This window comes from Callorhinus ursinus, unplaced genomic scaffold (genome assembly GCF_003265705.2).
Source record: "Callorhinus ursinus isolate GAN/ISIS: 27379988/994484 unplaced genomic scaffold, GSC_fseal_2.0 scaffold1294, whole genome shotgun sequence".
Taxonomy (NCBI): domain Eukaryota; kingdom Metazoa; phylum Chordata; class Mammalia; order Carnivora; family Otariidae; genus Callorhinus; species Callorhinus ursinus.
The window spans coordinates 1,233-11,961 of record NW_027398349.1 but is presented as its reverse complement, the minus strand read 5'-3'; the positions used below and the strand labels follow the sequence as shown (position 1 = coordinate 11,961).

Below are 10,729 nucleotides of genomic sequence, written 5' to 3'. Positions count from 1 at the left end.
GGATACATCTTTGCCTTTTGTCCCACTCAGAGAAGTCTATCCATATACTTCTACCCCAGACCTCCCTGTCATGAAGTTTCCAATCATGTTTCTTCCATTCCCCAAACATCCAGCCAAACCACCGGCCACAGCCAATCAGTACGCAGTTGAGCCTCTAGCCGTTCCTCCTTCCAAGGAAACTGTTGAGCAGAGTACCACACAACGGTCACCAATCTCAGGGGCCTCCAAACACGTCTGCCCACAGCCATCTTGGAGTTACCACAGAACACAACATGGTCAAGCACTGGATGGAGCAATGCCTTACCCAGCTTTACTCACATGGAGAAGAGACGGAACAAAATCAGGTCCAATGTAGGCACTGGTACCTCACGGACATCAGGTGCCCCTGGCAGCCGATGCAGGACAACCGGCTTATGTACATCCCTCTAACGCTTCAGCTCAAGGACCAACCCCCCACCCCTCAACTATGGAGTCTGAAATACAGAAGACTGGGGGTGTGCCTGAGAGCCACTCACATGCATGCTTCTGTAGAACAAAAGAGCACTGGTTGAGCTTGTAACAGGGAAAGCCATTTCCCTACTAGGGGATAAGTCTGGCACAGGCTATGTGTTCCAGGCCTAAAACCCATTCTTATGAGGCTGAGAGTGCATCAAAAGACTTTATGCACAAGACTGCCTTTCCAACACAATGAATTTTCAGGTGCATGGCTTGAAGTTCAGCCCACTGGGAGGATTTCTGAGTCATGCCTGCATATTGCACAAAACCATCTGTAAACCAGGCTCCACAATTTTCCTCCTCAGTCAACTGACTGTAGGGTGTTCCCCAGGTAGGGAATGTGCCCTCGGTGCAGGCTGGGAGAGAAAAGGCGGTATGGCAGGAGTGGGGGCCATGTGACCTAGCCTATGCTTTCAGGGCCTGCTAGAGCCTGATCTCCTGTAGCAGGGCTCTGTTCTGAAATCCTACACTGTGACTCCCTATAAAGGTCCGCAAAGGCTCCAAAGAGCACCTTTGTCTACGGCAGATACTTGGAGCGCCACTGGATCTGCTGGATCATGTGGCCCAGGTGGCACCTGGTCCTGCTACAGAGCCTTCTTATTCCGGACCCCACTCAAAACTAGCAACTTTTCAAGTCACTTGGTAACTGGCCAGAGTAGCACACCCAAATGAAGAGTATGTCGCTTCCAAAATGCTAAGGGGCTCACTAGGCGCCATGTTTCCTTTTAGTTTTGTTTTTTCTTTTGTAAATTTTATTTATTTGAGACAGAGAGAGAGAGAGAGAGAGCATGCACAAGCATGTGTGTGAGTGGGGGGCAGAGGAGGGGGGTAGGGAGAGGGAAAGAATCTCAAGCAGACTTCCAACTGGGTATAGAGCATGATGTGGGGCTCAATCTCATGACCCTGAGATCATGACCTGAGCTGAAACCAAGAGTTGGACGCTTAACCGACTGAGCCACCCAGACACCCCAAGTGTGTCTTCCTTTTGGTTGTAGGAAGAGCCAGATGCAAAATCTATCCTTCACCATAAAAAAGATACTTCAGCAAGCCCCACTCCACTGGATCCCTAGAAATTTCAATGAGGATGAAAGTATCTAATTTCTGTCAGATTTCTTTCCCACCTCTGACAAGCAAACATCTTTCCAGTGCATCTAGAGTAGCTGCTACTTCTTACTTGAGCCAGTCCGCATGGTATCCCCCATGTAATGGGCCAGCATGCTATCCTGTGAAGGGATAGACAGTCAAGGGCCCTGTGACATAAAGCATGACACAGGGCTGGAGAGCTGGTATACCCCTGAGGTGGGACGATACAATGCACTGCTGGCGGCTGAAAGCAAGCTGATCTGGTGGTCCTTCCTAAGAGCATTTGCCAGACAGCCCACTGCAGAGAACGTTCCAGAGGATGTGCTCATTTGCTCAAGCATCGGGAACAGCAACTGCAATTAAGAGTACCACCTGGTAAGTTTAAGACAATCCATCTTTGTTCTGCACCGTCGAGTGAGTGAGCTGAGTGCAGATGATGCAGGGCTCACTATCCATGCACCCTTCCAGTCCTTGATGGGGGCACTGATCTCAGAAATCCCTCCAAGAAGAGGTTACTATTCTAGGCAGTCCAGAGGCTCCCACTTGGCTTGGCCACCAGATCAGCTCTCACTACACAGGTCAGGGAACCAGTGTGCGATTCTGCCTGCTGCTGGATGATGTGCTCCAGGACTGGGATGGGTTCGGGGCCTACTGGGCCCACTGTGACACTACGAGGCAGACCTCAGTTAGAACTCCACTGATCCCTTGACCCCCAGAAGCCCCTACTCTGACTGGCCTGCTGCCATCGGGTCAGTTCCAGCATCCAGGGGTCCCAAAAAGTCTGGTGGCTTCCTGCTCCCCAGTGCACGGCCACCCTGGTTAAATGCCACAAGTCCCGTGGGGGAAGGCTGGGAGAAAGAACAAAGGTGTAAACTTTAGTTAATTAATTAATTAATAAAGCTTTTATTTATTTATTTGAGAGAGTGAGAAGGAGAGACAGTGAGAGGGGAGAGGGAGAGAGACAAGTGGGGAGGAGAGGGAGAAGTGGGCTCCCCACAGAGCAAGGAGCCTGATGTGGGGCTTGATCGCAGGACCCTGGGATCATGACCGAAGCCAAAGGCAGATGCTTAGCCAACTGAGCCACCCAGGGGCTCCCAAAGGTGTAAACTTTTAGGAGCAAACTGGGGTCCTTCCAGCTCCCCCATCATTCAAGGGGTTTCGAACCTGCAAACTCGGTCTTCAAGTCTGGGAGCTGATTCAGGGGCCGTGACTGCTTTTTAATTCAAGTTAGAGGCTTGCTCACTTGACCCGGCCAAAGTATGAACTGGGTCAACTGGGGCACCTGGGTGATCCTGGGGTCCTGGGATTGAGCCCCGCATCGGGCTCCCTGCCCCTCTCCTTGCTCGTGTTCCCTCTCTTGCTATGTCTTTCTCTGTCAAATAAATCAATAAAATCTTTAAAAAAAAAAAAAGAACTGGGTCAACTGCCCATCTACTTCTCCTCCAGGAGCACAGGTCTCTCGGAGTCAGACTATTCTGATCACGGCTTTGGCTCTGCTGTCCATTACGGTGACCATCCCCACTTGTCTTCAGTGGCCAAGGGCCACTGCCTGGCCCAGCCACCCCAGAATCTAGTTATCCCTGCCTCAGAACCCTCTCTGTGGAAAAAGAATTCCAGGGACCTCTGAAAACAGGTGTGAAGTTGGGCCTCAAACCCCAACAGACTGGAAGTTCATTTAACGAGAACCGACCTGGTGCTGCTAGGCCCCACCTCCGTCTGGTCACCACTGCAGGGGGCGTGGTGAGCTGCGAGCAAGAAATGGGAGCAGAGGCCTCCCCCAAGCCGGGAGGCACACCCCAGGCCCTTCCTGCAAGAGGCTTTCCAGAAAATCCTGAGAGATAAGAGGACAGTAACCCACAAAGTAACAACAGGCGGCTGCTATTCAAAAGAAACATTTGGAGATTAAAAAATAAATCTTAGAAATTAAAAATATCACAAAAATGGAAGGGTAGGAGGAAGATGAAACTCAAGAAATAGTAGAACAAAAAGACAAGGAGAAAAATGAGAACGCTATCAGAAGATCAATCCAGGACGGCCGATAACCAGACAATGGGCGTTCCAGAAGGAACACACATTAAAACTGAAAGGCAGAACCGCATCACACGCTCACCGAACACCTGTGCCAACGACCCCCAAGAGCCAGGAGACCCCCACAAGGAGCACCCGTTGGCGGCTCTGTGGGAGCTCGCTGTGGAACCGCGGCACGTGTGGCCCTGTGCATGCCCCTCCAGCTTGGGCTTTTGCAGTTCAGTGCTCCCTGCATTTTTGCTACTTTACCCATTTAAAAACTCTTATAAGTGTTGCTTTTGTACACATCTACTTTCAACTTGGTTTTGTGTTATTAACATTGCTTTGAGGTGGATCCAAGTCAGTCTGTGCAGATCTAACAGGAATCAGTGCCTTGAATCCGAGTTGGCAGTGATGTGGGAAACAAAGGCAGAAGGAAAGGCAGATAAAATGTTTTGTCCTTCTACCCTGCAGCCTACTGAGAAATACTGCGTTACTGTTAATGCCTGGCTACAAGGAAAAACCACCTTGGTCTGACAATAGCAAGGGCTCTGGTAACCCATGTCGTCCTTAGCAGATGAAGATCCTTTTGGAACCTCCCTTTACTCCCCACCCCACCCCAAAGTACAGCATCATTTGCTCCTCATACCCCCCAGCAGCAGCTCTTTCCGCCCACGGGTCCGTCCCCGTTTTAATAAAACCACCATTTTGCACTGAAGACATCTCAAAAATTCTTCCTTGGCCGTCGGTTCTGGACCTCACCTCTTTCCAAAAACTACATAGTAGTGACTGTTTACTGCATCCCCTTGAGGATCGACTGACTACAGCTGCCTCAGTGAATGTGCCCATCCACACACGCTGGGCTTCGTCATGGGGTCTGTGCACCTTCGGCTTAGCTAGGTCTTGCCAGGGGCCGAGCCAGGTCCCATCAGTGACAGTGACACAAGACGTCTCGTCCCGACCCACACCCTGACCGCCAGTCGGTGTTGTCCCACATCTGTACTTGTTGGTTTAATTTACCTTTCTCTAATTACTCGGGTGCCAGTACCTCCCTTTCATGGGCTGGGCTCATCTGCTTAAAAACAAGGCCGTGTGCCCTGGCCTCCCTGTGCCCCCTTCCCAGTGGCTGGGAAGAGTGCTGCCAACAGCTTCTGACGCAGCCACGGAGCCAACACAGGGCCCCGGGGCGTGACCCAGAGCAGAGCCTTCGACCTGCCTGGGACGCCGACCTTCCCCTGCACCTCTGTGTGGGGGAAATAGCCTCCCAGCTTCTGTAAGCCGCAGGATCTGAGGATCTCCATGACGGCAGCCGACCCTACACTCCAATCAACGGTCCTGCCCATTTTTCTACCAAACTGGCTTTTTCTCATTCTGGCATATGAGCTCTCTACCTAGCTGGGTATGAATCCCCGGGTGAGAATACAAGTGGATACTACAAGCATCTTCTCTAGCCTCAGGTTCATCTTTTCACTTCTGTAGTGGTTTTTTTTTTTTAAGATTTTATTTATTTGACAGAGAGAAACACAGCAAGAGGGAACACAACCAGGGGGAGCGGGAGAGGAAGAAGCAGGCTTCTCGCTGAGCAGGGAGCCCGATGTGGGACTCGATCCCAGGACCCTGGGATCACGACCCCAGCCAAAGGCAGACGCCCAATGACTGAGCCACCCAGGGGCCCCATCAGTTGGCCCTTCGTTAAAAGAACATTTCTAAATTGCCAGATTGTTCTCCGAAAGGATTAACCAACAGACATTCCCAAACAGCAGTGTGTGAAAGCGCTTATTCACTATCCTCCAGCTGGTACTGTGTATTCTTCCTTTAAGTCTTTTTTTTTTTTAATTCTTATTAACCTGATCATCGAAACCTAGATTTTTATTATTTTAATATTGACATAGCCCCCCACTGGAGGGCTGGGGTCGGGCCCGCTCTGGGATGCCATGTGGCGACCCAAATTCCAGCTCACGTCTGAGTCCTGGGGAGGATTCTCTGCATGCCACCAGCAGGTGAGGGGAAGACAGCACACAGATGGGGTGGGATGGGAGACCAGGCCTGGAAGTGACCTACACCACTCCTGCCCACCACTCAGTCCCATGACCTCCCCCACCCCATGATAGCACAGAAGGGCAGAATCTGCTATGTTCCCAGAACCAAAACTCACAGAGGTCTGAGCACCTTCCACCTCAGTTACCACAGGCACCCCTCTTAAGGGTAAGATTTGGGGCTGTTCCCTGCAGCACTAGGTCTTTCACCATGCAGGCACTTAGGAAAGAATATCCCAAAATAGCCACAGGTGGTAACTGCAGACTGGGGTCACTCGGGGCCAGGGGTTCTCAGCACCAGCGGCCACGTGTCCCTGATGTGAGATAGCGTTGCCTACGCTCAGGGCCCATCACGAGAGGCCGCCACCTTGTCATGAGCTCTGAGGCAGCCCTCCCAGCGCTAAAATCCCTTTCACACTGCACACGGCTTAGAGTCAGGGCAGTGCTTGGCAAACTGGGGTCTCTGGGACCCTCTGGGGGGTCTGTTTCTTCACGACAGCACCACGGCACTGCTCGGCTTTTCGCCCTCGCTCTCCTGCATGTGCAGGGAGCGCCCGGAGGCCCCGGGACACAGGATAACCCGGTGGGGGGGCAGGCTGCAGAAGCAGGTGGAGGACCCGGCCATCTCTGACACGGTGCACTCTTCCCACTAAACATGTCTGCTTTATCAAAGCTATTTGTGATTGACAAAGTGATTTCCGTTACTAGGTCATGGGTTCATTATCGCACTTTTTCAACAGACAAATACTTTTTTAATTTCTTAGTTTTTAAAGAAATACGGCAATGTCGGCACACACAGACACATAAACAAAAGCTCCGTGGGGCCCCCACTGTTTAGAAGACTGGAGGGGGTCCCTGATTTGGGAGTGGCTGGTGTCGCAGCAGAGCCAGCAGCTCCTGGAGCCAAAGAGCTTCAGCTCAAACCCTGCGGCCACGTGGCCGTGCAGAACAGCAACTTCATGTGTGTGACCTGGCCCCTCGGCCTGTTTCCCCCACAGGATGAAACGAGGTAGCCTTCCTTATTTACACAGGACTGGAGCTCTGCACCAGGCACAGAATGTGTCCCTCACCAACGCCCACCCGGCGTCACTGCGCACGGCAGGGGCATGACCTGTGTGTCCGAAACGCCCCCTGTACCTGTCAGCCACGTCCAGGTCAGATTCCATCTTGTCCAGGCCCTTGGTGATGCTGTCCAGCTGCTCGCCCTGATGGTGGAGGACTCGGGCTGTCTCTTCCAGGCGCTTCTGGGAACAGGCCATCAGACCAGTCAGCTGCTTCCCCTTGGTCACAGGGAGTGGTGCTTCCGATGGAGACAGCAGCAGCTCTCTCCAGAAATGCTCGATGATGGTGAAGACTGCATTCCGACTGGGCTGCAAGGAGCTGAACCAGTGCTTGAGGTGGTCCTTCTCCAGGACGGTGATAGAACTGAAGACAAAGTGAGAAGCCTCCTTCTTGATCTCAATCACACTAGACAGGGGGAAGCTGACCAGGGCCTCCCCGGTTTTATCAGTTGTAAATCTCAGGGAGTGAGAAGTTAACGAAAGCTTTCCAGGAACCCATCGCTTCTCCGGTTCTAAGTAGTAGGAGCAAGGCCAGGAGTGCACACAGACCTCTCTGCTCATCTGGCTCCCGGGCTGGTCTGCCCCACGGCCACGGCCACTCTGCCTCTGGAGGAGAGGGACAGGTTAGCGGATGGGTGGGGCTAGCGCGTGTCAGCACACTTGGACCACAGACAGTAGGACAGCTCGGGGTGCTGAGTACACTGGGGACTCCCACCACCCAGGACTGGCAGGATGGAGGTCCACCCCACCCGAACCAGAGTCCACGGCTCGATGCGACTGCCACCCCAGGATCCTTCACAAGAACACCACTGCTGCTGTGACAGCCCCACCAATACACAGTCCTCTCATGTTCCTACGCTAACACTCTCCTCTCGAAATCTTCATCATTAATGAAGTAATCCTACAGGTAGACCTTTCCCTTCTTGCATGGCCCACAAATTCATCAAATTCTACATAATTATCTAGCTCCGCATACGTATCTGTACGTACGGTTTCACACGGCTGTAAGTAGTGAAGGTACGCTGTTCACATCTACGGCTTTTGCATTTGCTAACAACGTTTGGGAAGTCAGGCATGATGGATGTGAGGCAATCCTGACAGAACACCACGTGCGCCCTTCTCACTGACCAGAGAAGCCCACAAAGCCAGGAAAGGAGAACCTCGTGGAAGGTCAAACCACAGGTACGTGACGAGGACTTGGCTGCAACTAGACTTAGGAATGCCTTGTGCACCTCCCTTGTGTGCAGAGGTCCAGCTGGGGCCTGTCTTCCACACACCCCCCTGCCACGCTATGCGCACACACGGTTACGGCATAACCTCGTTTGTAAACATGGGAGAACAAATCACTGCTATTATCTCTTACGATACTGAGAAGTGTGGGAGTCTCTGAATCCTGGCCATGGCTTCGAGGCCCCACAGGCCATGTGGGGCGGCAGGCACCAAGGTGCCAACACTGACAACGTCCCTGGCTCCTGAAGCTCAGCGTCCACAGAAACCCTCTGCATTTGTTCACTGAATTATACTTAAAAGACCCAGACTTCTCCACGATGCCACATCAAGTAACCAAGGCTAGGCAAGACAAGAAAAGAGCTTGCATGGCATGGAGCGTCCTAATCACACAGAATCCAAGTGCCTGGAGAGTCGGCAGACAGCAGGCTCGCCGTGTGACCTCAGGAGGGCTCTCTGAAGGGCCAGCCAACCCACAGTTCAGACCTGCTGAACACAACACCGAGTTCCCTCCTTGAGAGCTTTCACACTCGTCCTACGACCACCTGGGGCACAGATGCAGCACGGCGGCCTCTCCTCTGGGACGAGGTCTCTCACTGGAGAGAGGGAACCAGAAAGCAAACGTGTCCTGCTCAGACTTCTCTCCCCAGCAAGAGGGACATCCACCCAACACTGAAACAAACACAGACCACTGTGGCCTGCTGGCCTGCGACCTCTACTGGCACAGACCTGTGAGGTTCCCCGCACAGACCCGCCAGGGTCGTTGTACCATGGGGCCCCCGAGGTCATTCGGACTGTGGAGGGTGGGAAGGTCTCTACTCTCAGAACGGGGAATACTACCCACAGTTTCTGGTGTTTCCCAGTCCAAGACCGAGGTCGGAGGCTGGGTGCCTCGGCCCCACCCTGGACCGTGCTCAATGTGCTGGTCAGCACCTGGAGCCGGCCTGACCCTGGTCCTCGCTGCTGAAGGGACCCTCCAGCCATTCAGCCACCCGAACACCACCAACTGTGTCCAACCGTAGAGAGAGTCAGGGCCTGTGTTGTTCACCACTGTCCAGTGTTGGGGAGCTTGCTGCAGCTAGAGGCTGAGTCCCTACTAACAAGAGCCTGTGCCCCGGGGGCACTCCCGAGCTCCAAGCGAGATGACACACACAGGCTCCAGAGCGATGGAGTGTGGCACTGCAGGGTCTGAGGAGCTCCGCTCTGCCACGTGCTTTACAAGCATAGAAAGTTCCTTCACCCTCTGGGCCTGTTTACCCACCACAAATGACTGAAGACCGAAGGACAACAGCAGCTCTGAAATATGCTAGAGTTCAAAGAGAGGAGGACACTGAGGCGCCTGGCTGGCTCGGTCGTTAAGCGTCTGCCTTTGGTTCAGGTCATGGTCCCAGGGTCCTGGGATCGAGCCCCGAGGTGGGATCCCTGCTCCGCGGGAAGCCTGCTCCTCCCTCTTGTACTCCCCCTGCTTGTGTTCCCTGTCTCACTGTGTCTCTGTCAAATAAATAAATAAAATCCTAAAAAAAAACCCCAAAACACAAGGAGAGAAGGACGAGGAAAGAGGAACGAAGCAGAAACGAAACACGTCTCACTAAGGTGCCACACGTGAGGACTGTGAGAGCAGCACTCGGGTTCGAGGGTTCCAGGAAAGAGCAAGCGGAGGAGCCTGTGGCCAGCACGCTCCCTACCACACCTTTCCGTGGCGCTTTCCCACCAGACGCAGTGAACAAGATGAAGGGGAGGGCCAGAGCAGGAACCACATGCCCACGGCCTCCCTCTCCCTCAGCTGTGAACTCACAGGCCACACCTGCCCCCGGGTGTCCCGCCTGTGCCCTGCCCCCACTACCGATGGCAGGAAGAAGCGCCCTGCTCCCTACAAGGCTGGGCCTCGCTCTTGTGTCCCCGATCCCAACCCCTTCCAGCAACACCGACCTCTCCGTCCTTCCGACACCGGGCCCAGACGGCAAGTACCTTAGGCTTTGTGAGCACACGGTCCCCGCTGCAAGAGCGCAACCCTGCAGCCGTACAGCGGGAGCAGACAGCGGCGCACAGAGACAGAGGGCTGTGGCTGTCCTCATTCACAAGACAGGGGGCCACCTCGCTCGCCCTCCCCTGCCCTAGACCCTCATCAGTTTGCACAGACGCCCCAAGCTCTCCACCTTCGCACAGACCAGCGGACCCCTCCCCACATCCCCACAGCCCTCTCCCGCTGCCGCGCCTCCCAGAGACACCCACTGCGGCTCCCACCACCAGGTACCCCCCACCCGCGGACACGCTGCTCTGCCCAGGCCTCCAGGCGGGGCCAAATGCAATGCCCACCTCTGTCTGTGCTAACCTCTGTCCGACACAGCTGCCCGTCTGGAGACAGACCATGCTTCCTCCCTGGCCTCCCACCCCCAGCCCCGGGAGCCTCAGGGGCCCCCTCTCCTCTCCTGCCCCAGCACCCCACCACCCCATGGCCAGCTCCAGGGGCTCCTTTTCCCCTGAAACAGACCTTTTGCTGATCACACAGCACTTGCCACAGCTCCCAGGAGCCTACATGTTGACAGGCTCAGTCTACGTGCTGGAGAAGGCAAACCTAAGGAGAAGGGTGCCTTGGGCACAATGCCAGCACATCGTGGGCACCAGGTAAATACGTGGAAACAGCGACCGTGTCCACCGCGGACGGCTTTCCTCCTCCCACCTGCTGACCCGGGTCTCTGATCTATGCTCTGTTCCTGGAGGCCTTGTTCGGTCCTCACCTGTTATAGTCTGGAACCCACGTCAACCTGTGCTGACCCTGGGAATGGAGCTGAATGACGACAGGAAGTTCTCGGGGCAGCA

At 54.2% G+C, this 10,729-nt stretch overlaps 1 protein-coding gene across 1 annotated transcript; it reads right to left on the bottom strand.

The window, feature by feature from the left end:
* Positions 1–1,873: 1,873 nt before the first annotated feature.
* Positions 1,874–7,285, bottom strand: LOC141369906 (synaptosomal-associated protein 47-like). The gene is made up of 2 exons (XM_073890616.1): positions 6,759–7,285; positions 1,874–1,931 (listed from the first exon to the last, which is right to left on the bottom strand). The coding sequence occupies exons 1-2, from the start codon at positions 7,241–7,243 to the stop codon at positions 1,904–1,906; spliced, it is 513 nt and encodes a 170-aa protein (XP_073746717.1). The 5' UTR covers positions 7,244–7,285; the 3' UTR covers positions 1,874–1,903.
* Between the last annotated feature and the right edge of the window lie 3,444 nt (positions 7,286–10,729).